The 26,410-nt window shown below is 41.5% G+C and overlaps 2 protein-coding genes across 6 annotated transcripts; one reads left to right on the top strand and one right to left on the bottom strand.

The window, feature by feature from the left end:
• Positions 1-744: 744 nt before the first annotated feature.
• esrp1 (epithelial splicing regulatory protein 1) lies at positions 745-11,645 on the bottom strand. Of its 5 annotated transcripts, none has more exons than XM_029504262.1 (16): positions 11,328-11,645; positions 10,699-10,857; positions 10,460-10,576; positions 9,979-10,090; positions 9,396-9,539; positions 9,023-9,077; positions 8,795-8,905; positions 8,508-8,640; positions 8,331-8,373; positions 7,467-7,786; positions 6,482-6,706; positions 6,152-6,392; positions 4,836-5,016; positions 3,798-3,939; positions 3,193-3,282; positions 745-2,043 (listed from the first exon to the last, which is right to left on the bottom strand). In XM_029504262.1, exons 1-16 carry the CDS (start codon positions 11,457-11,459, stop codon positions 1,909-1,911), a joined length of 2,340 nt encoding a protein of 779 aa, XP_029360122.1. In that variant the 5' UTR covers positions 11,460-11,645; the 3' UTR covers positions 745-1,908. The 5 variants fall into 5 exon arrangements, with proteins under 5 accessions (XP_029360122.1, XP_029360121.1, XP_029360123.1 ...); XM_029504261.1 differs by having other exon boundaries at positions 6,140-6,392; XM_029504264.1 differs by having other exon boundaries at positions 1,907-2,043; positions 3,160-3,282; positions 6,140-6,392.
• Positions 11,646-12,500: 855 nt separating this feature from the next.
• virma (vir like m6A methyltransferase associated) lies at positions 12,501-25,688 on the top strand. The gene is made up of 26 exons (XM_029505363.1): positions 12,501-12,625; positions 13,048-13,160; positions 15,026-15,112; positions 15,907-15,955; positions 16,030-16,192; positions 16,329-16,448; positions 17,025-17,276; positions 17,821-18,551; positions 18,733-19,172; positions 19,289-19,816; positions 19,936-20,090; positions 20,171-20,253; positions 20,503-20,596; positions 20,789-21,177; positions 21,283-21,438; positions 21,537-21,772; positions 21,852-22,101; positions 22,184-22,401; positions 22,518-22,650; positions 22,816-22,956; positions 23,071-23,225; positions 23,402-23,498; positions 23,990-24,158; positions 24,264-24,620; positions 25,107-25,253; positions 25,345-25,688. The coding sequence occupies exons 1-26, from the start codon at positions 12,563-12,565 to the stop codon at positions 25,563-25,565; spliced, it is 5,547 nt and encodes a 1,848-aa protein (XP_029361223.1). The 5' UTR covers positions 12,501-12,562; the 3' UTR covers positions 25,566-25,688.
• Positions 25,689-26,410: the final 722 nt, after the last annotated feature.

Genomic DNA, 26,410 nt, shown 5'->3' on the forward strand with positions numbered 1-26,410 from the left:
TCCCCCAGTTTTGTTTTGTTTTTTTTTTTTGCTCACACATAATCAAGAAAGAAACAATTATTCTTTCAGTCTCAAACTCTATAACCACTCACTCCAACTCTTTTATGCAAATTGTAATCTTAAATGAAACAAATACTTTAAGCGATGCTAAAATGATTGCACTTATTACAAGATGAACATTTACATAATCTCTCCAAAATCAATGGAAGTGTGGTAAAAGGACAATAAAATTTTGGTATTTTGGCCTTTGTTACACAGGTACCAACGGTGTTGCCATGCTGCTCTAGACCGTGTGTTTTTGTGAGTGAGAATGAGTGACTGTGTTTAAAAGGGATCAAGTTGGGTGGGGTGCACAAGATTGTATTACACAATGCCAAAATCTGCCCTGAGGGGGCCTGACATGGTTTTGTCTCTCTTCCTTCTCTCTTTCCCCTTCTTATGCTCGCTATGTTCCACTTTTCCACCCTGTGAAAAAAAGACCATCACATAATGTGTTTAGTGTGTCTGAGTGACGATAATTTCTTTGCCACAGTATGTGTGTGAATGTGGGAAACACAGCGGTAATCACTGACGACAGGGTGAGATCCCCCAGTTTTGCCTTGAGCCATATTGTCTCATCACCGACTCCACCTGTGTGTTTGTGTTGCTGCACTTCACACACACCCCTAAAGAACAGCCAGATCAATGACACACTGTAAAGTGAAAGGAAACAGCATTGTAGAATTGTAGAATTAAACAACTGGAGACTGGCAAACTTCACGTTATGTTTATTACATAATTATCAGCATGGCTGCAGCAGGACATCCTGAGCTGGAGTTTAAAGTCTGAACAGCAGCCTGAACAGCAAATTTTCAGGCTGCAAATGGCAATTAAATCCACAAGATACATATCAGAGATGTCCCTCTCAGCTTTCCATCTACTCGCCAGAGGATTTAGTTAAAAAGGAGGAATGGCAAAAGGGATGAATCTTTGTGGTCTTGAGTAAATTATGTAATAAAATCTGTCAGAAATCAACACTTGCTCCCGATATTCACTCAGTATGGTGACAGCTTGTAACGCAATTTACTGATGAATGCGATACAGTAGTTAGGTTACTAGAACCGGGTCTGTCGTCTGTTCAGGTCTGACTTCAAAACAAAATGCAAGACAACATTGGGATTAAACAACACAGAGACAGACCCATATAGGGTGCCGTAAATACAAAAGGAAGGGGCCAGTGAAGTGTAAGATGTCACATTTTTGTAAGCGAAGTCTGGTGTCAGGATCATTTTATTTGACAACCTCACAGTGTAACATATTGTCTTTTGTCATTTGTCTCTTCTTTGAAAGATACTGCTATAATATTCATTAATAGTCTTATTGATTAGCAGTGCATTGATATTTGGCATAATGTAAACATCTTTAAGTTTTACTACTAACTTCTTCATGCACTAAAGCTTCCAGTACAATCACTATGTACTGTATAAAATGTATATAAACACAAAATGTATTGCATAAACAGATTAAGTATTAAAACTTATCAACACAGCCATGCATAGTAATCATTCTCATCTTTTTCACACTTACACACACTTTCATTCTTCACAGGAAAGCTCAAAGAAAGATTTAGCTCAGTTGCTACTAGGTCATTCTTCTCTAGTTTAGCTCGAAAATATATCAAAGTTGTAATAAAATCATAACAGGTTAAAAAAAATCTCTATAAAGCTTTTAAAATACACAATGTGCAATGTAAGACAAAACTGCTATTTTTGGCTAAGGCCACAATGATTTTGGTATAAAATACATAAATTTCTGCTCTTATAATATAAATAACACATCTAAAAGACTAGATTTAAAAAAAAAAAAAAAAAAAAACTAACAATACAATATGAGTCAGTGTCACGTGACCTTTGTATAGTGTGTGTGACCCTACAGAAGGGACAGGTCTAGATACTGTCCTGCCCCCTTGGTGATGAGTGCAGGGAGGGACATATGAGGAGCATCACCTCCGCTGGACTGACCAATCAGACTGCTGCTCAGGAGAGACACAGACTCTGCAGGACTCTAGAGAGGGACAGGAGAGAGAGTTTGGAGGTAAGGAAGGGGGAGGAGAGCACCAAGAGAGAGACACAAAAGAACATTATCCCAACGTAGACAAAGACGGAGCCCATATACCAGCACCAGATGCTACCCATCACCTACTTCACCGCTTGAAGGCTAAACCTATAATTAAGTATTGTACTTTAAACGACAGCACCACTAATTGACCATTCACTAAGCCACACTGCTCAGTGGCTATAACCCTTGAAAGACTTCTGCAGTTTACAACTAAAATTCTTGGGCATTGCATTTCACTCATCAGCGGACAAGCTCAGGAATCCCATTTAATGCCACTAACTGCAGATAAAAAGACTACTGTTGATGGCAAAGACCATTAGCCCTGGATAGACTGTGCTAGCTATTGCTAATGCCAAAGCTAAGTTGGTTCAAAAGTTAAAAAGATTTTGAAGACAAAGAAATAAAAATGATTTTGGCAAATACTTATCTTTTTAAAAGTAAGCCTTGATTACCTAGTAGTACTAGTAGTAATAGTTATTTTTAACAATTCCAGTTAAATTCTTTTCTTATAATTTTGCTTTTGTGTTTTTGTTCTTAATAAAAAGGTATTTAAATACAAACGCAATCATCAAAACTCATGAGATCAGCAAGGCATTTATTAGGGCCAATTTCACATGGTTTTGATATATAGACAGAATATAAAGCTTGACTTGTGTCCTATGTCTTTTCATGCTAAGCTATGACTGGACAAACACTGTATAAGGCAAGGTTTAGTGAAAGGTCAACTGACACTTAGCTATAGCTGTATCCCACAAAAGATACCTTGAGATTGGGGTAACTGTATGAAAAGATCTTCTCGTCAGTCAGAACAGCATCCCGTCAAAGTGATTATAAACAAAACCCATGAACTAAATCCAAGAAAATTCCTCTAACCACTTAACTCTGTCAGCCATCGCTGTTAGTGTGCAGTTAGAGGAAAAATCTCTTAACATAAAAAAAAAAAAAAATTATCAGTGCTATGTCAAGCCCTGTAACCCACGGAGACCAGTCAAGACCCAAGCCATAGCTACAATCATTGTCTGAACTAAAACCCCCTTCACTGAACCCTCAGCCAATCCTTACCTGCCACCTGTCTCAGACACCTTAAATACACACCCATTCTTTGGGCTGCATAAGCAATGTCCTGGTCGGATCATGAGCGTGCATAGGCCCATGGGTGTGCAAAAGACCATCCTCTGGGGCGTACTGTGGTGTGAGGAACCAGTAGGAAGGACAGAGACATGGGGCTGAGATACAAGTGACTATATAAACTAACCTAAAAACCACATGGGCCTGAAAATCCATCACTGATGTGAAAGGACAATTTATCTTAATAATAATAAAAAAAGGACAGCCCAGTTTTGTCTCTTTATTTAGTATAAACTTTACAAACCCACTCATTACTCATATGACTGGGATTCTGCTCTTCCAAGTTTAAATGAGGTTTGAGTTCCTCCAATTCAAGTCTAAGCAAGCAACAGTTCATGAGTGACAGAACAGGGAGAGTATACAGGATAAACTAGTTTGATAGCCTCTGGGCAAACGCAGTGGATGCCTGACAATATACACCCACAATAGAAGGAGATTTGAATGCGACACGTGGATCTTACAGTGCATGTGCATGTTAACTGTCCATGTATGGCCCATCTGCATGTACAGGAACTGGATTAGCGAGTAGTTAGCTAAGGTACGTGCATTGCTTGTCGAGAACTGTCTCTTACCTGGTATCCCTGCACTGCATTAATGAGGTCTTTGACTCCGTTGCTGTTGTAGGTCAAACCTGGCATGCGCACCAACCCCCCTTGGGAGGAGAGGGAGGGTGGAGAGGGGAAGAAACCTACAGTGGTAGGAGAGCCAGGTGGACTAGAGAAAGAAAAGACAGATAATCAGATTGCTGTGTTGAAAAATTTCTAAAAAGCAACAATATCATTGTGTTGGCGATGGCGCCTTTCTGAGCAAGCAAAGATCAGGCAAATCTCAAACTTAAGAGTGTTGTCCTTTAATGGCCTTTTTTTTTTTTTTCCCCCAAGGACAGAGGACAAGGTCGAAACAGAGGTCACTGGTGTTTACCAAGTTCTGATACCAGAGAGTTCAGTTATTAACTACCCTTGTTCCTGTCTCTCCTTGGAAAGATGCATTTTAATCCACAGGCAATCTGTTCCTCTTATCCAACCTCATCCGAAAATCTATTTTGGATGAATTAAAAAAATGCAAACAAATCTCGCTAAACTACACTATATTTCCTATCCAATGTTTAACATCCAAAAGCAGCAATGAAATCCAAAAAAACACCCAAAATAATAAAATAATAAAAACTCATGTTAATAGATTCCAGTCAATGTATCTTGAAAAGTTTTCCTGCACTTCTGTACTTCAAGACAGCAAAAACAATATCCACGCAAACAGCAACAGCAACAGCAGGCTAATAAAAATCAAACATTGAACAATACTTGTTTCGTCTGCTTTGTTTGCTTACTCGGCACCTTCAGTACAATCTGTGAGTAAACACTGTCGCAGTCTCAGTTTAGGGCAGGAAAATCTGTAGGCTCTTAAATCTATTTGTATTGGTTAAAGAGTGATTCATTTTATGTTGAATGTGTATTACTACACATAATTTCATACGTCAGACAAATTGTATGATGTTTTGGACAAAATGAAGCTTCCTCGAACTAGTACATTTATTTGTCAAATAATCACATCACATCACTCTGCTAATGAGAAAAAAAGAATTAAACACTTTGGGGGTGTTCACGTCTTACCTGGGGTAGTAGGCTGTGTAGTTCATGTATAGCTGAGCCGTGTTAGGGTAGTAGGCATGTCCTGGTGGCAGAGGGCGAGGGGCCAATAACACCTGACCAATGGGAGGGTAGAGAGCAGCAGCAGCCTCTGTAGGTAAGACGTGTGGTGCAGGAGTGAAGGAGTAGGATGGCGGTGATAAACCTGGAGAAAAGACAACAGGGCGAGACTTAGGCTTTGACATGCAGCAGAAGCAGAACGCAGAATCAAAATGGTGGTCAGTGTTTCATTCAGTGCAAGATGCTCATGCCAACTTGTACAAATTGAGCATTGTCATTATTATTATTCAGCACCTGGCACGCACATTAACATATGTATGTTCGTGCTAAATATCAAACATATCTTTCTGAAGTATATACGGCCCATTACCCAATTTAGAAAATATAATAAATGCAATTTAAGGGATTAGTTTTTGATTTTGCCACCTATACACTTTCCCCTTTCTTCATAAATATCTTTTTGGCCATGGTCAGTTTGTTGTCATGGGGTTTTCCTGTGCAATGTGTATTTCAGAAAACTCATGTTTATCCTTTTTCGCTTGTATGCATAACATTTTTCTTCCACACAATTCAAATAAGTCAGACTATATTTTGACCGTATCTTGTTTTGTAAACTAGGACTGCACTAGTGGACATTTAAAGTGAAGTACTACAGACACAAAGCACATCTATGCACCAGCATTCAGCTCTGCCCACCTCTCCCACAGCCTCTGATTGGACAAGCACAGGAGAAACGCACAGACCTGAGGTGCGCCAACTCTACTCAGGCGAAGTCCCACTACCACCACTACCATCTGATAAGACTGGAGAGTCGTAAGCCATGATGCCATAATTTAGGCTGGATGATCCTGAAACTGTCTTGCTTACACTTTTCCAAACCTTTCAGATCTTTATGAATTACTCAAGCGGTGGTATGGGGGCAAAATTGAGGATGAGTTACAAACATGCTGTTGAAGAAATGAACTACAAGATTAAATCAGAATCTGCGAACACCAGTGAAAATTGAAAGTGTGGAATAAACTGTTACCCATGAGGTTTCTCAAAGCATGCAGATGGATAATTTAATCACTAAATTACGAAGAGGTACCACACTCTCACAAACACGCTGACGCACACTCTCACACATAGTTTTGAATCCTTCTAGTTACACCCAGTGTCCTCATTTTCCCACAGTACTAGATTGGAGAAAACCCAGCAACCCTGCCCCCATGGCAGGAGCCCACCTACCCTGCAGTCCCGAAGCACCCCCAGCTCCCAGCAGCACTTACGTCTGGACTTACATGGCGGCGGGCTGAGCCCTGTCCCACTCCTGCTCCGGATATGTGTGTGTGTATGTGTGTGTGAGAGCGAGCCTCCCATCAGCACCAGGCCCATCTCCTCAGCACTGCATGGGAACACCTCCACGTAGCGGCTATTTGCGCCGCGCAGGCCAGACATCACATGCTTGTGGAGGCGCTGGGAGGCCTGAAGTGCGCGCTCTGCTGAGGCCATCTGGATGAAGCAGTCACCTGATGGACGGCCCTGTAAATGGGCATAGTGAAAAATTACTCCAACAAAGTGTCAGAAAGCATGTTAGTCTATGGGCATGTTAGTGCAGTTATTACATGTACCTGCTGGTTGAGGACCATGTGCACACCATGTGGTCTGATATCATGTGCAAACTCGCCCAGGAAGGTAAGGATATCCTCTATTGTGGCAGCGTAAGGCAGCCCTCTCAGTCTGAGGCAGTCCCTTAAACCACCGGGCGGAGGAAGGAGTGACATGGCAGGCAGTACGGATACCAAGGGGGCAGGGGCCACAGGGATTAGAGGGGCCGATGAGTACCGGTTTAACACCTAAAACAAATAGTTTGAAATTATGTGCTTTGCCTAGGGGAAAGACTGTCAAAAGAGTTTCTCTGTTTGCTCAGAAACACTAACTGATACACTTATACTGATCCATGATAGGGGGAAAAAAAAAAGCACATATAAGCTACCTTTTAAAACACACATCCGGGGTACAACAATGACAAATTCACGTTGTGCTTAAACACAGTATCAGACCGGAGCTGGCTCATTGCCAGCAGGACACCAGCATGTTTGCATTTCTGGAGAGGACTAATAAACCTACTAAGACTATGGCATATAAAAGCAGGAAGAAAAGCCTCAGCAGAGATATATATGTGGGTGTATCCTTCAGTCCGTGTGATAAGAAAATTTGTCCATATGTGGACATCTGACCAGAGAGGTGTCAGTGCATAGTGAAAGAAAGAAAAGAGGCAAAGAAAAAAGACGAAGAAAAAGAAAAAGAAAAAAAAAATCTGCATTTAAGGCACTTGTTTACACTTATGTATTAGGGAAAAACACACATTAAGCCAGTCCTTCTTGATGCAGGTCTCCTCCCTTAATCCCAACTCCAATAATTCCTACAAGTGACCCACACATTGTCACTCTCTGCTGTGCACACAGACACCAAACCCCTTTAAAACCCTTCTATTTGTCCAAAGAGAACAAATGAGATAAGCAGCAAATACAGAAACCATTTTAGACAAAAATGATGCAAAGGCACACACTGTACAAAGAAGCACACCTATATCCAGACGAGATCCAAACATACCTGTTGGACTTCTGCTGCTGTGCTCTTAAATAGCTCAATATATCTTCTCCCCAGGATCTCCTTGTGTTTCCTAAGAGCACACTGGGCGTGTTCCTCGCAGGCAAATAAAACAAAGGCATCACCAGTGGGACGCCCATCTGGATAGTGCACAAATAGGATCCCATCTTTCCCTCCACTGACTGGACACGTCTCTTTAAGACCATCTTCAGGAGAGAAGAAGGAGAGCACCTGCTCGTGGGTAGCGGTGAAAGGAAGACCTCGCATCCTGACGATGATCTGGTCCTCACGGGACAGAAACATTGCTGCTTCATTGGAGGTACCTGACACAGAAACACTCTTACTATACCACAAGTAAATAAACACCAATTATCCCACAGTAGAGTTCAATAGCTGGTTTTAAGCCCTTGGCCTCTAATTTTGTAATTAATGGGGAGTAATCCTAACACAACTTTTTATCTCTTCATGATTTTGAGGGACAGTTCAGACTTTCCATTTTTATGATGGCATGCACGTATTACGTGCAAGCTGAATTACTGGAAAGAGCAGATTCAAAACATACAGGTCAGATGACTCAGTGGTAGCCTGTGCATTACTGAGAAAGTCCTTACAATCCTGAGAAAAACATAGTTTGGTCATAGTGATATCCCTCTACTCAAACTTGTGCTACTCCTTAGACGTAACTGGACAGATTATCATCTTATGGATGTCCAGTATTGACTAAATATAGTATTACTGGAATGTATTTTGTGACCAAATCTAAATTGTTCGTTTAAAAGAAAAACATCATAAATGGGACTTTTACAATACTCGCATGTTAATGGTGGTAAAGCAGGCTGGATTATGTGTATGGTTTTAATGCCTCACCTCCAGCTATCTTCAGAAAGTCCTCTCCTGTTGCTTTGTAAACCTGACATTAGAAGAAAATGGAAGTAATCATAAGGAGATTGCCATCAGGTTTATGAAAGGAAATGTTTAAATATCAATTAAGCCTTGGTAGTTGTTACATTTATTTATACAACTAAGCTGTTTTAGACAGGTTACCTCTATGTATCTGTTGCCCATATGGTGCTTGTGTCTCTGCAATGCCAAATCTCTGTGTTCTTCACTCACAAAACGAACAAGAGCTTCCCCGTTCCTCCTCCCCTGAGCATTCAGACACAGGGCAACCCCTCCTCTAAACGACACAACATATACAGCATTATGGTGTTCACTTGCAAGCCTCACAGTAGAAGCTATCAGTATATATGATACTGAGTAGTGTAAAATCATATTTAAACAATAAAAAAAAAATTGTATACAAGTACAACTTAAATGAACCAGCAACATACTTGGCAATGTTGAGTCCTCTGAAGAATCGAGCAATGTCCTGGTCAGAAGACTGCCAGGGCAACCCTCTGGCTCTGATCACCATGTTGTCGCACACTTTCTCCATCTTACTGCTATACACACACACAAACACGCATGCATGCACGCACACCCATTAATTTAGTGGAGGTCAAAGTGAGGTTAAAAAAAATGTAAGAAAAAGGAAATTTATCTTGGGTGAAATAACTCACCAAGTTCCTGACTCAAACTTCTCACTAACTCTGTCAGAGTTGGAAAATATGAGACCTGAAAAATGGCAAAATTAGATTAGGGCTTTTCAAAATCACGGTTGAGAACAGAAATAAAACTAATTTGTAATCACCTTTGTTATTGTGTAAAATCTTGGGAGCTATGCTTTTTATTGATGCTACACATGTTTTTAAGGGGATTGTCAGCAATCGACAACTTTGAACTTTTGCTAAAAAAAATTACATAAATAATAATTCAAACTTGGGGTTTTCATAACTGCAAATCAATTTTCTGAATAGGCTTATCATTTTAATCTCAACACAAAATATGTCTCTATTTCAATGTAGTGTTTCACTCAAGGTCTCATGTACTCACAAGTTGGCTCAGAAAGAAGAGCAAGGACAATGCTTGCCATAGTCTGGACCTGCTGTACTGCTATCTCTGCTGGCAATGTTGCTGATGGATCAGGAGTTGCAGAGGGATCCAACATGGGGGGTACATCAACAGGTATACTAAGAGCTGAGGAGGATGAAGTCAAGGAACGCAAACAAGGAATAACCAAAAATATAAGAAGAGCCAGTGAAAAAAGTATTGCTATACACGGTTAGATGAGAAGGTTATTTTGTCCATGAGATGAGGTGTTAGTTTTACTGTTCCAGAGGGTGTGTGGGGTTTGCGCTGTTGGTTAAACACACACTCTTTCACAGAGCACTTGCTAAGGTGCAGCCATTGTTTTCCTATTTGCATTTCAAAACTCGTAGTCTTGTAGCCAACACCCCATGGCTTATAAATTGCTAATGTGTGCTGTGCGTTTATGTGAAATATAAGAGCAGGTGAAATGTGCACAACAGAAATCAAAAACACTGCATATCAAGCATTAGTACAGCATATACAACAGTATAACACATACAAAGTCACCTGCATAACAAATGTAAACAAGTGATGCATTGAAGGGTACACTCTGACATGTTGTATGCATTCAAAGCTTTAAGGTCAGACATGGGAAAGTTCTTCTTGAACTCCTTCCGAAGGTCGAAAAAAGAGTAGAAGCAGTCTGGCACAAGGATGTTCTGGAGAGGGAAGAAATCAAATGAAAGGATGTGAACATGTGGGCCATAAACAGCTGCCATTTTATTGATCTCTTATTGCTGTTTGCTTAAGCCGGTAGAGTAGTCTGTGTAGCAATTCACATGGTTGTACAACAGGTGGGATAATTTTATCAGCGTCACTGTGTGTCTCTGTTTCATGCACAGGCATGTGCCATTAGACAGGTTTGCAGCACCAGCTCTCAACTCCCACTGTAACATCAACTTGAACCTGGAGCAAAATGCCGACACAGCACATCCCTTTGCTGTTGTGTGAGCACTGAATACTTCTGTAGTAGTGAGTGAATATCCACCCTGGCTGGGAGGCATTCACCCATCCAGCTGCTCACTCACCTTGCTTGCGGCCTCGGGGTGAATCACTTGGCGGATATGGAGCTGCCCATCTGTACACAAACACACCGACGTGCCTGCGCCCGCACTATTCACGTCATTTGTCAGTTGTAAATGAAACTGTAAAAAGCAGACGTATAAAATAAAAAAGGTGTCATAATCTTACCCCTTCCACTTGACCAGTTGTGTATTAATAGTATTATAATGTGATATGATTTCAGATGAGCTCAGATACATTTTACCTGGTTTAAGGCTTCCTCAAGACTTGCAGCTGTTGTGACACAATCTGCTCCGGATCCATTCTCCTCCTCAGCACCTTCCTCCACCACATCCTCCTCCTCTTTTTCCTCTGTCAAGTCTGAGAGGTCAGGCTTAATGAGGAGCTCATGCAGCCTGCCCAACTGGTTCACAGAAACAAAACACGTCAGTCTTAAACAGTGGCCTATATAGAAACTCGCTGCCTTTGTGCCAATAGGGTAACAGCGCAGTAACAAATAATGTTCAATGGCCATAAAATATTTTTATTACTTCGTTAATCATAACACAGAAGAGCAGCAAAAACAGGCGACCTGTTGACCTAACACATCATTGTCCTTGTAGATTATACTCATTCAAATTTTTTATAAGAAAAAAAATAAAGAGGAAAACTATTTGACTCGCTATTTTAATTAACATTTCAGTAACTATTCATATAATTATTTAAAGCTTTTGTTCACGTTTCCCACTGATGTTCAGCTACCTGCTCTGTCTTTTATTGACAAGCACATTTCCTGCTTCGGAATAACAATAGTAACGTGTAATAATAAGCGGGACAGGAATAATCTTTTTTTTTCTTTTTTTTTTTAATCAATTACTTTTAATTTTTTTTTACCTTTTTGTTCTTTACATCCACCAGCTGCCAAACCAACTGTACGAGCTCCTTCTCGTCGGACCCCAGGAACTCTCCGCTCGCCCCAGATGTGGCGGTGAAAAGCACCGCCAGGTAGTCTACTTGCGCCGTCATCTGGGCACCAACACCGCCGGGAAAGCAGCTCGACACGGCACCGAAACTTCAGCTCGATGAGACACCTTTCCTTCGGGCAGCTGCAGGTGAAGGTGGGCTCGCAGGTCCAGGCTTCGTCGCGCGGTAGTCGGTGAGCTAAAACACCGCCTCAGTCACCATTACGGAGAAATGGCTGAACGTCCCTCCTTTTTGTAGCCCATCTACCTGTGCGACCACGTGACTCTCTACCTGCCTCCTCCCTCAGGTGGTTTACACGTTAGGACGTGGCACACCTAGCTCAGAAAAAAAATGCGTTTTTATCTAAAACATATTTATATATACGCTGTCCCAGTTCATCATGTGTAATGATTTACAATGGTCATCGTCCACCTGATTCAAAATGAATTGTACGCGCACAAAAGCATCAAAACGTATCCCTAAACTCAAACCCCTGAGCGCACATTTTTCTATTTAATTTTAATATGTAACGTTTAAAATGTAATTCACAGAAATATTGTCATAGGTTATGGTGTGTTGAATTAAGGACAATAGCAAATTATATAGTAATCACTATCTATCTAAAATCCACAAGACGCATGATTACTGGCAGAGTTACTACAGGAATATTTTTTTATTTTTTATAGAAAAGTAATAGTAATGAAATTTCATTGTATTTGGTAAATTAACCGAAAGCCTAAATCGATTTACTGAGCTATTATTAACAGAGCGAACCATACAATGGGTGTGTAAACATAACTAAAGATAAAAACTTGATATATTCCCCCTCGAAATGAATAATAAGGTTATTTTAAGGACATATAAAAGATTGAAATTAAGGATATATTAAGATTATTTCAGGATCATTATCATCATTGCCTTAGTTCCCTTCAGTAACAACAGCAATCATCAAATGTAATGATATATATGATACTAATAGCATGCTATCTTTTAATGAAAAGATTTTTTTTTAATTTTTGTTGTATGTTTGTTTCAGTATATTTTTATTCATCTTTGTGTGTATTTATTGTTTGTTTAGGTTTTGACCTCTCGCCGGAGGTGAACTTGACCCGGAAGTGTTCACCAGACCGGAAGTTTACTCTGGGCCCGTCAACAGCCAGACAGCGATGGCGGGGGACATTTCAACGGAGCTTCTTTTTCTGGATACATTTAAACATCAGAGTGCAGAGGTAAGGCATCTGACACCCGAACACGCTGTGGTATATTCACTCCTGAACTGTCTGCATTTTGAATTTGCATCTTGTTCATTCACGAGTTTTGGGCATTGATGCTCAACTTAGGAGCTAACATGGCTAACAGTAGCACCAACGTGTCGTGGTGATTTTGATTACGGTGAAGTTCTTGCATTGAATCGCACACGAGTAAATCAAATGCACCCATAAAACAAGAATATATAAAAATTTTAATTCATACAACCATGCAGCTGTCTTCTCTTGGAACCCTATATTGTGTGTCTATTGTGTGCTAGTTAGTCAGGTAGTTCATGCTGAAGGTCTGAGTCTGTGTATGTTTACCTCAGAGAGAGCAGATAAAGAAATTCGTGAACAGTGTTATCTAAAGTTTCGTACTAATTATGATCAATTCGCTGCAGCTAACCAACGTGGATGTGGTGCGATTTCCCTGCGGTGTGCTGATCACAGAGGTGCGGGTCATTCCTCCAGGGATCAAAGCTCACAGCAACTTGCCTGACAGCAGAGCATTTGGGTAAGATCATTAAGTGAACAACGACCGTGCACAGCCGTTTAAAAGTAAAGTTTGAGGGTCAACTTGCTGTAAATCCTCCATCCATACTCAAAATCCACTATTATAACTGCACGTTTAGACAGTCATTCTTTTGGAACAAATTTACTAATTGAACCATACGAAGATGTGAATAATAATTTGCTTGTCCACCTCGTACCAAAATGTGTATGCCTTTAAAAACAATAGCACACATTGTTCTGATTTATTGGTTCACATCATACTAACAAGCTTATGCCTACCTCCACTGTTTACTTTTTCTGGTATATGTTTGATGTCATCTTGCTGCAAATTGAATTTGAATCAGATGAGAGTCCCCTCTGATGGCACTGAACACCGGATAGGAATTCAATAAAAAGGGAAACTAGTCCAATACTCTTGACCAATATGAGTACATAAATACCTTTGTTATTATGAAGTATTGTTTCTACTTTCCGTTGAATTCACTCTTAGTTTTTTAGCACCACAACATTCTGGCACAAGATTACCTTATGTAGGATTTATCATTACAATTTCTTCTATGCAGATTTTACACTTTTGAAAATTGGAGGCTTGGTAGGTACATTAAGAGTTGGGGTGGGAATCTTTTACTATCTCATGATTCGATTCGATTACAATTTTTCGGGCTACAATTCGATTCAAAATTGATTTTCTATTTGAAACAATTTGATTCATAATGATTTCTGCTTCACTCTGTAGGTGTGTGAAGGATCCTCACGATCTACTCCAGTCTGCTTTGCAAGACTGCTTGGAGACATTTAAGTTTCTTTTTCACATTCATTAAGTTTGAAACATTTATCCATACTTAGATGCAATTGTTGCATAAAAGCAATATCACATATTGCTGAAATAAAATATAAAAAAAATAAATAAATAATAAAAGTGTCTCTTTATTAAAAAAAAATAGTGCAGTTAAGCATGGGTTCCCAAAGTGCTTGATCCTCACTTTTAAAACTGTGCACACTGTGAAGCTCATGTCAAGCTTGGTTTTCCTGGGCATTTGGTGAATAGGGGCCTGTAAAATCAATGATCACAAAAAAAGCGGAATTCATTATAAACGCAGAATAACACGGAAATAGCCGACATTTCACATAAACTTTTTTTTGTTTGTTTGTTTTTTTTCCCCGGAATAAAAAGGAACCTATCTCTCGCACACGCCCCCTACCCATGAATGAATGAATAAATAAATGAATGAATGTGGTGACTTAAGCATAGTGGGTATGGTTCAATTTCCATTTGGGGCACCTGAACATGTCTGGGTTAATTGGTGACTTCATTCAAATGTATGTGGTGACCTGAGCAGCACGGTAGAGCGGGCTATGATTCTCACTGTCTGTTAGGGCATCTAAAAAATGAATGGTCTTAGTGCCTAACAATGTCCATGCCTGGATAGATCTGATCAGACTTCTGTGTGGTGGTGAAAAGAGATCAACAATATGGACTAACATCACTGTATATTGCTATATCAATAGAAAATTGATATACAAAGGCTTTTTTATTATTTGTGAAATAACCTGTTCTGTTCTGTTGTTTCATTTGTTATGCACTCAGCTATGCTAACCCTTTACACTATATTATGAACACTATGGATAATCTTGATGACGCTCTCAGAGAGACATTGATTTAACTATGTTTTAGGATTAATGTCATTCTTAGTGGGTGTTATAACAGACACCATTACATGTCAAGGTGCTTTTAATGTGCATGTCCTTGTGTGCGCAAATTGGGAAGGCAAAAAAAGAAACAACTATCAGTGTAGCCTTTTGGATAAAATGGGTCTGAGCATGGGTCTGGGTCTCATAAATGTATGTGTGTCTCTGTGTTTTCAGGGAGACATCCCCTCACGCTTTCCAACTGGAGCTGTTCTTCAATAATGTCATCAAACCCAACAGCCCCACCTTCCACAGACTGGGCAGGTAACAAGGATTTTCACTCTTCTTGTTTTGTTTCTGTTTTCTTCTGAGCCTCTCTCCATTCTCATTGTCCATGTATCCTAGCCAGATCTAAAAAGTACTAAAGTCTGCCTCACCTGAAGAACCAGTCTCTGTTCTCAGAGCTGCACCAACCTCTTTGTTTTTATGCTGGCTGACTGGTCCCTCCAGAAACTCCACCCAACCCACATAGTAGTTAAAAGTGACAAAAACTTGGAGGTCGCATTGAAACAGATTATCGGAATGTCTGAGTCAAGTATTTTTAATTTAACTTCATAATAAAAGAGGTGTGCACAGATGCACCAGAGCAAACTGACACACCTAACTTATTATCTCAGACGTGGAAAATGGGAGGAGATTTCCATTGTACTCTCTGATAACTCTCATGACAGCTTTCCAATGCATGCACAGATGTAAATAACGTGTTTTTCAACAAATATTTTTGCTGAGAATCTGTTCTCTCAAGTGGTGTGTTGATAAAGATAGTTTAAATTACCAGGATAATATTGCTTTCATTTGACAAGTAGATAATTTTAACCGCTTTTGGTGAGGACACACTTCTTAAACGTATATACACATTTGGTGCCAGGTGGAAAGAGGTTAGGGTTAGGGTTAGGGTTAGGGACTATTACAGACTAGGTAGAGGACTGCTAAAACATGCCTGCATTAAAAAAAAATCTGTAAGCGTTTCAATAAAACTATACACCTGGAGAATAGTTCAGTTGTTCAATTTATGTTTGCACAGACCTAATCTTTTGTTTTTTGCTCTCTGCCTTTAGTTTGGAGTATGATGAGAACAAATCCATTGTGTTCAGGCCTAGCGGAAAGGTAAATGACCATTTACAAATGCAGTCTTTTTTTTTTTGTGGGGGGAGGGGCACTAAATTGATTTGTCTGTGCAGGTGAACACAGATGGCCTTGTGCTACGTGGCTGGTACACCAGTCTCACTGTGGCAGTGTATGGTACAGCAGAGCGATCACATGGACACAACCAGGACTCACCTCCTCCTCCTCCACCTCCCCCCCCCCAACAGCCAAGTGGCCCCAAGAGGATCATTAAACAAGGTGGACATCGTTAGGTTGAAACTACCCTTTTTCGTTCACGCCCTACTTCCCTGAAACTGAAACCATTCATTCATCGCCTTTTTCCTCAGATTGGCTTGTCACATCGTAAATCTACTGCACTGTTTGTCTTTTTAAGAATGGGAAAAAGATGACCAGTACAATGGCAGTCCACCTAGACCAGCACCCAGAGGTCCTCGTACTCCACCTGGGCCTCCACCTCCAGACGATGATGACGAGGACCAGGTGCAAGTGACAGGTCAGAGTTATACATGTGCTATGTCCAAACTCATTGGTCTTCACTTATCAATGAGGACAGAGATGTTACAATTTTTCATTAATTAAATGTAGAAGTTACATGAAATAACAATATTACATTGTACTATTATAGTAATAGCTTCCCTTCGGTTTCCTTTTTGATGTTTTAATTTTGGCACAGAGGGTTGCTGACTCCTTTTTTTTTTCAGTGCTGTATGATAATGAATCATTGAATTGTTCTCCATATTTTTGCCCTTTTAATACAATATGTTGCACTTTTTTACAGTTGTTACAGTTTTAACCTAATAATCAAATTCGCAGGTCTCTCTAGGTATATTATCACAGTGTACTAAAATTATTTGCTACCTGCCAGTAGGGGAAACAAAATGTTTTTAGGCAAGTGGAAATGGATACAGAAATGTTTTACACAGGTTCTCACATGCAGCACCAGCGCAATCTATAAGGTCTTGTAGACATGCATGCCTAAAATTTGTAGATAAATGCACATTTTCCATATTTATGTCCACTCTGTGGATTAAATTTGTGTCTTTCTTTGGTTTGTGTGCTTACATTAAAGTGGGTGTGGTCAAAGATGAGCCATGCGAAGGGCGCGATGACTACCTGGAAGCTGTATCACCTGAGAGATCCCTGCCTGCTGATGAGGCATACTCAGATGCTGAACAAGAGGAAGAAGGTGACGACGAGGAGGAAGAGGAGGAGCAGGAGGAGGAAGAAGATGCACGTACAGAGGGTAGTGCTTTGGAGGAAGAAGAGGAAGAAGAGGAGGAGGAAGATGAGGGTGAGGACGATGAAGAGGAGATGGAGGAAGGTAGGGGAGTTCTTATGTGAGCATAGGATAGTCATTTTCAAATGGACTCTCGGCCCTGAACCCCTTGGTACTGCAAACTCATCAGATTCTCCAGGGGTCCACGGGAGACTGTCGCTCAGTCCCAAATGGGGACTGAGCAACAGTTGGATAGAGTGTGTCTCTGGCATGCCTCTGCTGGATACTCCAAACAGCTAGCCTGCCTTGGCCTACTCTGAGGGCTTATGATCCAACATTCATAAGCTGTTGTACGCGTGCATTCCTCACACATCCTGACAGCAATGGCTGGGCTTGTGGTGTAGTCTCATCCTGCATGTCAAACTAACCCTGCATGTTTGGAGTGATGCTGCCATGTGTGATTAGGTTTGTTGAGTTTTCATTTATTAACAAACACAGAAAAAATAGAAAAAGTTCGTCTCCTCATTCTCATTCATCCTCATGTCTGTATTTATGTCTATATTTATAAGATTATGTTGAAGCATTTATAGAATTTCTTAGCAGTAAATCAAAAAATTTGCCCTCTTTGTTTTCCCGTCCGTTCTACCAGGTGATGATGGCTATGAGCAAATTTCCAGCGATGAAGATGACCTGGATAATGGTAGCTTCAAGTTGCCCACGTTTGACATGGACTACACACCTGAGGACCTGGCATCTGTCCCACCTGTCCAGTATGACCCCTTTGAGCGAGAACTCAGACCCCTGGTCTACTTCACTCCTCCTTACAAGACTCGTTTTGATATCCAGTTTGAGAAGGCCAGTGTGGAGGAGCACAAGGATGCTGGTGAAACAAAAGAACCAGCGGTTGGAGAGGATGCTGAGGCTGTTGCTCAGCTGAGGGAGTTAATAACAAGCATTGGCGAAGACAGAGATGCTCGCTGGGTCACTGCTCTGGAAGAGGCGCCTGGACTACTGGCCAAAGGGTTGCCTTATTTAATTAAACAGGGCGAGGCTGAGGTTGAGGATTCTGTTGGACTTTTAGTCAAGTGGGCTCTCCAAGCACTGAGTATGGAAGTTGCACTCACACAGCCAATTGCTCTTAATCTAAGACAGCTGAAAGCTGGTGCCAAGCTAGCGTCATACCTGGCAGAGTGCCCACAGGGCCTCACAGCGCTGTTGCATGAGGGGGCCCTGGGAGTGCTTGTGGAGCTGCTCCATGCTGATCACGTCTCTTCCACACTAAAACTCAGTATCCTAAGAGCTCTGGATGCTCTGACTAGTGCTCCTGATGGGGTGGAGGCTTTCCTACACAGAAAAGAGTCAGAGAAGAGTGGTTATCAGGTACTCATATGGAGTAATACACTTAGATTTCTTCTCTCTCTGCCTAGCAGAATTGTCTTACTACTAAACCTTCATATCTGCACAGAACAATCAGGAAGCACTGTCTACTTGAATAAAAAAAATATTATTTTAAATACTATTCCTTATAACTTCCAGTCATAAAGCTTTCTGTGTTTCCCAGCATCTAGTCCAGCTGTTCCTGCGTGAAGAAACAGTGAGGGTCATAACTGCAGGTAACGCCATACTACAGAAAAGTCATATGCATGAGGTCCTGGTGGACCTACAACGCACAGCATCAGCATGGAGTGAACCACAACAGGTATGTATAAAGACACACACACACAAAGGTATGTCTGCAGAATATCTTTGTGCTGATTACAACTATCATTCACAGGAGGAGATGGAGGACACTGAGAGCCCCATGGAGGAGGAACCAGCACTAAATTCTCCCCCTGTGAGCGAAGCAGAGCTTGATCGATTAGCTGGGGTTTTGGAAGAGTTGCATCACCTGCTAGAGACGGCCCCTCACTGCATGGTGCAGCCACCTGGGAAAGCCTTCCCAACTTCTGCTAGAATAACAGGACCGCAAGAGAGAGATGATCCATATCCAACACTGTATAGGTGCATTTTCAGACACGTAATCCAAAACCCCACACAGTGTAGAAACTCGGACAAAAAGTTGAATGTTGCTGTGACTTAATGATTTGATTTACAATATTGCCTTTCTCCTTTCTCAGGTATATGCATGCGTGCCATTTCCTGGAGAGCATGACAGTGGTGTTGTCGGCTGCTGCAGCCGCTGGGCACTTAAGTGTCACCCAGGCAGTCAGAGAACTCTTGCGCTTCCTTTCAGTCACTCAGTCAGGTCTGCTCTTCCTTCTCGCCCAGCCCACGTCCACCAACCTACTGCTACGTTTACTGGCATCAATGGCAGAGGCTGAGAGCGAGGAGAGCACATTCAGCGGAGGAGAAGGAACTCCCACAGGGCCCGGGTTTGGTGAAGAGGGATTTGGTGTGTGGCTAATGCAGGCCCTGCATGCTTTGCAGGGTGTATCAGAGCTCATGAGCCATGTGGCCACAGGAGGAGATGGGAGAGTTGGGTTGGAGGAAGGTGACAACGCAGATGTGCTCGGCATGCTCCATGCACTCTACCTGATGACTTTCACTCAAACTGGCCGCAGTGCTGTGTCCCACATTTTCAGCCTTGACAACAACCTTTCCTGTTTGGTGACCCTGCTCCAGCACCACAGCAAAGATGGACAGGGGTAAAGCGTCTGTCTGCTCCTTTTGTTCATCTTTCTAATCCACTTGGTTTAATATCAGGCAACTTTGCATTGATGTATGCTTTTTTTTTTTTTTTCTTTTCCCTCACCTTCTCCTTCAGTGAGGCAAAGGCTCGCAAAGCAGTGACATATAATTATGCCTGTATGCTAGTGTTACTGGTGGTACAGAGCTCTAATGATCAGAGGATGATGGAACAATTTGCTGCTCCACTACTCACTTTAGCCAAGGCTGATGACACCAATGCCAAGTTACAGGGTCAGTATAATGAATGTAGCGTTCCTCTATCCTTTCCTTTTAGAGAGTTTCAGTATGACTGTTGTGCTTTTATTCTTCAGAGCTTAGTAAATGGCTGGAGCCTCTGGAAAAACTTCGCTTTGAGATTGGCAGCATTCCCACCCTCATTGACTACATCAAACAGGTACAAACCTTTCTCTTGCTGTATGTGCTACTGCTACTTAACCTCTATGTTTTCAGTTGCAGTAACTTGTCCTTCGTCCTCCTTTATTGCCTGTAGATAATCCCTATATCTCATGACTTACGTTAATTTAGTGAGTCATAAACTCAACTGATCATATTTCTGCTGTGTAACCCAATAACGTCCCGGTACTATACAAATAAAGACTATATGAATATATGTATTTTTAAACGTGTTTTCATTTGGATTCAGAATGTGGAAAATGTGTTGACTGCTGAGGGAACTGGACTGGTCACTGCGCTCAGGGTCCTTGGACATATCGCCTGCCCCCCTCCTGCTGTAGAAGGTAAATGTACAAAAGGTTATGCATGTATGTTATCTAAGACCTAATTAACTACACTGGCTTTTTCTGTTTGATTTTTTTTTTTTTTTTTTGGTAATATCCAGCTGAGTATTATTCATTACTCAGCTGTAAAATGAGTGTAATTAATCAAAAAACTAAACAAATAAACTATAGATGTTATTGTTCTTCCTGTAGGTCAGCAGAGGGATCTTAAATGGAGTCTTGCAGGGGTCCAGCTGTTCTCGGGTGAAGGTCTGGACACGTGTGTACGTGTCCTCCAGAAGCTGTGCAGTGTGTTGCTGCAACCATGGCGTGTGCATGGGCACATGGGCCCCACACCACAGCGCTGCATGATTCTCAGCATATGCATCAGCACACTCAGATTATTGCGCACCATGCTGACAGAGCTGCTCCGTGGGGGAGCTTTCCAGTTCAGGGACACTCGGGTGGCCAGTGTGTTGGTGACGCTCCACATGATAGTTTGCTCTATCCCTGCTTCTGGGCGTCTGGATGGGGAGGAGACCAGAGTGCAGGCACTAATTGTTGATGTGCTACTTACCTTCACGCAAGGTGTCAATGAAGAGGTGAGTGAGGGAAGAAGTTGTTGTCCTTGTTTAGCTGGTGAATGTGACACAGGAAGTGTCACTGGCTGTCTATTTTTTCTGAGGTAATATGTGGATATGTTGCAGGTGACCCATACCGAAGAAACTCTGGCCAGTAACACTTGGTCTCTAATGCTAAAGGAGGTGTTGGGCTCACTGCTTAAAGCCCCTGAAGGTCTGTTCTCTGGCCTGACGCTGCTTTCTGAGCTCTTGCCTTTGCCACTGCCAATGCAGAGCACTCAGGTACCTTGACTCACTAGCTATTTTCCACTGTTTTTGTTTTTTAGTTTTTTTTCTTATCTAAAACTATTTTATGTTAACCTATACTGCTGTCTTCATAGGTGATATCAGTCCAAGATGTAGCTGTAGCCTTAAACACAAGGAAGCTGTGGAGCATGCACATAAGGGCTCAGTGGAAAGTGTTTTCTGAGGCATTGAGGTGTGTGTGTGCAACCAGCTGCCCACCTCTCTTAGCCATGCTGAGGAGGGTGTGCGTTCAGCTCGCAGACCTGTCCTCACCCACAGCAACACTGATCATGAAGACGCTTGTGGAGCTGCTTTTGGAGGAGCTGCAGCCGTGAGTGAAGGATACCCTCACATTTTTTCAGACTTATGCTCTAAATGGTATTCTAACCCAAAATTTATGTTTACTTCAGGGTTGAGGGCAAAGTTGTGTGCTGGAGCCAGGCACTACGTCTGCTTTCCTTGATGGATGCCCTAGTGTCACAGAGAGCTTGCAAGAGCGCAGTATTACACCTGCTTTCAGGGTCTGTGTCTGGAGATGAACAGTTAGCTGATCTGTTCCCCTTGCTTTTGTCCCTGTTGATTCCTCCAACTGACCACTCCTTGCAACAGCAACAGTGCAGTGAACTAGTGGGGACAATATTACAGTCACTGTGTGACCAGGTAGGAAAAGAAATGTGCATTAAGGTGAATAACAATAAAAAAGCAGGATACACCCTAAAATCGAAATCTCTGTCTCCATCAGGACATTTCTCTGGTGGTATCTCCACCTGGTGAAAGCTGCGTGTCAGAGGCTGAGCAGCTGGCAAATTCACTTCCGGGGAGAGAGATGATGTCAGCCGTGTGCAATGTGTTGTTGGAGGTTTTGGGGAATGCAGAGAGCAGTGTCCCACTCCTACTGACCTGTATCAGGACGCTGACATTCCTCACAGAGCACGACTATGGACTCTACCACCTCAAAGTGTAAATGTTTCACGGCATTACGATCCTCTCCCTCTATAATCACTTCCTTTTCTACTTGGCGCATTGTCCTTTTCTCTGTTATGCAAAACTTTGATTAGACTTTATTTTTGTTCCAGGGCACTGAAGAAACACAGTGCAGGTCTCTTCTCACTGTTAAAGAGGCTGGTTTTTTCATTTAACAAGGACTCAGCAGATCTGCTCTCAGCTCTGCTTGACTTCCTCAGACAGATCCTCAACACAGAAACAATGGTAAGTATGTGGCTATACAGTATAAGATCAAGTCCAGACTGTTGGAGTAACTGTAGAAAAACTAACAATTGACCTTTCAAATTTTCGTTCTTAATTCAGGAACAGCAAATATTTGTTGTTTGATGGTTTATTTTATTGTAAGATGTGTATGTGTTTTTAATCCAGTGTGTTGAGGAGAGTCAGGGCTCCAGCGAGGAGTCTTCCTTCTCTCCTCCACGGTTGCTGTCGGGTTCTGAGATGAAAGCTCTGCTGCAGTGGGAGGAGTCTGATTCACATCCGCTCCCGACTTTAGAGAAACAGATAACGGTACAAATGATTCACACATAACATATATGGGTTTGTTTTGGGGTTTTCTTTTAGAAAATTTGGGATGGTAATTCCTTGACATTCAACTCACTCTGTATGTATATTTGTCTGTAGAAACTATGTAAAGAAGATGAGTCACTAGAGACCATGTTAGAAAATGTGATTGTCCTGAGGCAAACACTAGAAACGGCTACAGACACAACTCCAGCAGCCGATATTGAGCCCACTCTACCAGTGCCTGAGACATTAGGAGCCCAATTTAATCACAGGTACTGATCAAGATTTTTCTCTGGATACATTTTGTGCTTTTTCTGCCTCCTTTTTGTCATTCAGACAAGTGAATCTCTTACAAGAGCAATTTTTTTAACTTAAAAATGCCAGTGATCTTAAAACAAAAACAAACTTAACTTACCCTGTTATTACCTCTGTGCAATGTTATTTGTAGGACTGTGTTTATCCTGTCAGAAGCTCTGGATGAGCAGCTGAAGGCTCTGTGGTTTTCACCCTTCCAAACTGATGACATAGAAACAGATCTTGACATGGTAAGTGTGTATGTGCATATGCATTTACAAGAATCTCAGGCAAAGCTTTTGGACTGCACAATTAAGGCAAATGTATTATCCTGAATCATTTGTAAATTCTATCACTGTTTTTGCTAATACATTAACGTCTGAAACCATTTTTCCACAAAACAATGTCAGCCTCCATAATGATTTACATGATAAACACATTATTTTTCAAAACAAACTACAAACAACATGGTCAGACATGTACACAATAAAATGTTTAAATACCCCACATATATGAAAACAGTTAATTAATAGCAAAATATAGCAGAATATTGTATTTTCTACTACTGATCTACTTTATATTAAAACATTTTCATATTCTGACTTGACCAGACTCACTACATTCATATAATTATTGATAATGATGGGTTACATCTGACAATCAATTGTAAGACTCTCCTCTTATTTATTTGTTGGCTGTGTAGTTTGTAAACTGTCAGAACTCTTCTCTCTCATTTCCACAGGTTAAAGTGGATCTGGTGGGTCTGGCTCAGGAGTGTTGTCCAGAACTGGACTTGAAGGCAGAGCTGGAGCGCTCCTTCCTGTCCGAACCCTCCTCTCCTGGTCACACCAAGGCTCCAAAAGGCTTCAGACTGGGCAAACACAAGCATGAGACATTCATTACATCAAGGTGCATTTTCAGTGTTTGCTTTAAACTTTGTGATGTTTTTCGTTTATTTTTTTGTTTGTTTGCTCCACATCTGTAACAAACTTACTGAATGTCTTTTCATTTACACCTCTCCAGCGGCAAATCAGACTATGTTGAACCTGCAAAACGAGCCCACATCATTGCGGCTCCTCGCGGCCGTGGAGGTAGAGGAGGATTTGGACCAAATGTCTCCCGACCCCATGATATCTTCCGCCAGCGCAAACAAAACACTTCCCGTCCACCCAGTATGCACGTAGATGACTTTGTGGCGGCGGAGTTTAAAGACATTGCAACTCCTCTTGGGCTTTTGCCCCCCAAACGACCGCCCAAGAGCTCCCCCAAACCTCCCACCAGAGGACTATTCACTGGCAACAGAGGCAGAGCCACCTTTCATAGCCAGACTCGCTTTTTCACTCCTCCACAACCTAAAGGTGTTTTGCTTTCTGGTAGGTAGACAAAGCAGACATATATATTCAGTCATAGACAAACATTTTCTGCAACATCTTTTTAGAAAAATATTGTCCTATTGTTAAGAAAGCCTTTATTTCTGATCATGAAAGTTTACATTAGATATTGGCGAAAACTGACAAATATAATTTTTCATCTTGTTCCATTTAAGTCTGTTTATAAGAGATGCTATATTTCCGTAATGCAGACAAGTTGAGTAAGTGCTTAGGTGACTGCATGGTCATCGATATAGTGTATATATGAAGATTCAACCTTAGCCATGTCACTTGATGGAGCAAGTGAGATTTGATCAAAAGCTCTACAAAAGGTTATTAAGGAGACATTGAATGTTAAGTATACTAAATACTAGATTTGACACAGTAGTTTGCATTTTTTGCACACAGTGCAGGTCAAAGCTAAGTCTTAACCACCAGAGGGTGACAAACCTTCTGTACCGTCTCTACCTTACCTTCTACGTTCTACAGGTAATTATGCACGGAGGGAAGGAGGCAGGGGTTCATCGTGGAGTGCCCAAGTTCCAGCTGTCACCCACAGAGGGACTTACAGTGAACCTCGCGGTGGCCAGAGCAACTTCACACGAGGACCTCTGCCCTCCAGACAACCACCAGCAAGTAAGAAATACAATACATTTGCCATTTGTTTGCATGGTGAGTTAAAGTACACTGAGTTAAAAATATGCCACTTCTGTGTCCTCTGTCCCAGATGCATATCGTCTTGCTCCACGGGACCGAGCTCCACGGGGTAGAGGAGGCACTGGGCTCTCATGGCTTAGTGGGGGAGGAGGTGGCGGCAGTGCTGGAGGCGGTGGAGGAGGGGGAGGTGGTGGAGGAGGTGGGGGGAGAGGATCTCAAGGGAGCAAGTTCAGTGGCGGTGGAGGAAGCGGAGGTGGGAGGGGCAGACACGTTCGCTCCTTCACCAGGTAAATTCATCTGGGACATGACTGCAGCCTTAAATGGCAACATATGGACCAATCAGGATATTGTATATACTGACTCCATGTTTTATGCTTTGTTATATTGAGTTGTGTGCAGAGAATAAAAGTGATAGTAATTGAGTCTTTATTTGTGTTCTTAAGCAGATTGCACAGTTAACTTTTTTTGGAAGTATTGGCAGAGAAGTTTTCCTCCCGGGTCTCATGGCTCATGTTATGCTTTAAAAAGGTTAAGATTTTGCAGAAGTACTTGATGTACAACATGAGCTTAAACTAAAAACCCCAGCCACCTGCAATGCCAGAACATCCAGGTCACTGCTCCAATGTCAAAGGTTATGTTGTTCTTTACATGTGTAGTCCTGTCATCTTGATAGACATATTGAAGTTGTCATATTTTAAACCATTTAAGTTAGCTTAGACCCCAAAAATGTAGAGGTTTTGGTCATGCAAAGTCCTTGCAAGAAACTCAAACATAGATAATACTTACCCCAGTGGGTCAGTAATGAGAAACAGAAATAATTACAAAATGTGGACCTGAGATCAAGCAAATTAATTTCAGTGACTGTTTTAAACAAGGACATGGTAAATGCAAAATGCAAAGGACATTATAACATTATCTATTCAAAATAAAGGATAAGAGCTGAGCTTTCCATGAGTCTACAAAGTAAATGACCACAAAATATAAATATCTACCTATATTAGGTAATTCATACTCACATTTGATTAAAAAAATCTAAGATTCGTCCTGCCGGACACTACATAACTTACAGCACATCCATTGAGATCTCTATTTTTATCACTAAATTCTTGGTTAAAATTATTGTGGAATATCACAGA

This window comes from Echeneis naucrates, chromosome 6, assembly GCF_900963305.1.
Source record: "Echeneis naucrates chromosome 6, fEcheNa1.1, whole genome shotgun sequence".
NCBI classification, from domain to species: Eukaryota; Metazoa; Chordata; class Actinopteri; order Carangiformes; family Echeneidae; genus Echeneis; species Echeneis naucrates.

Bases quoted from the DNA above. Each gene is read 5' to 3' on its own strand.
- esrp1 (XM_029504261.1), bottom strand. From the start codon at position 11,459: ATGACGGCGCAAGTAGACTACCTGGCGGTGCTTTTCACCGCCACATCT. The intron at 10,577-10,698 runs GTAAAATGTATC...TGCTTTTTACAG, and splicing joins TTGAGGAAGCCTTAAACCAG to TTTCATTTACAACTGACAAA. The intron at 6,707-7,466 runs GTATGTTTGGAT...TATTTGTTTTAG, and splicing joins CAGCAGCAGAAGTCCAACAG to GTGTTAAACCGGTACTCATC.
- virma (XM_029505363.1), top strand. From the start codon at position 12,563: ATGGCGGGGGACATTTCAACGGAGCTTCTTTTTCTGGATACATTTAAA. The intron at 15,956-16,029 runs GTAAATGACCAT...TTGTCTGTGCAG, and splicing joins TGTTCAGGCCTAGCGGAAAG to GTGAACACAGATGGCCTTGT. The intron at 20,091-20,170 runs GTCAGTATAATG...TTTATTCTTCAG, and splicing joins CACCAATGCCAAGTTACAGG to AGCTTAGTAAATGGCTGGAG.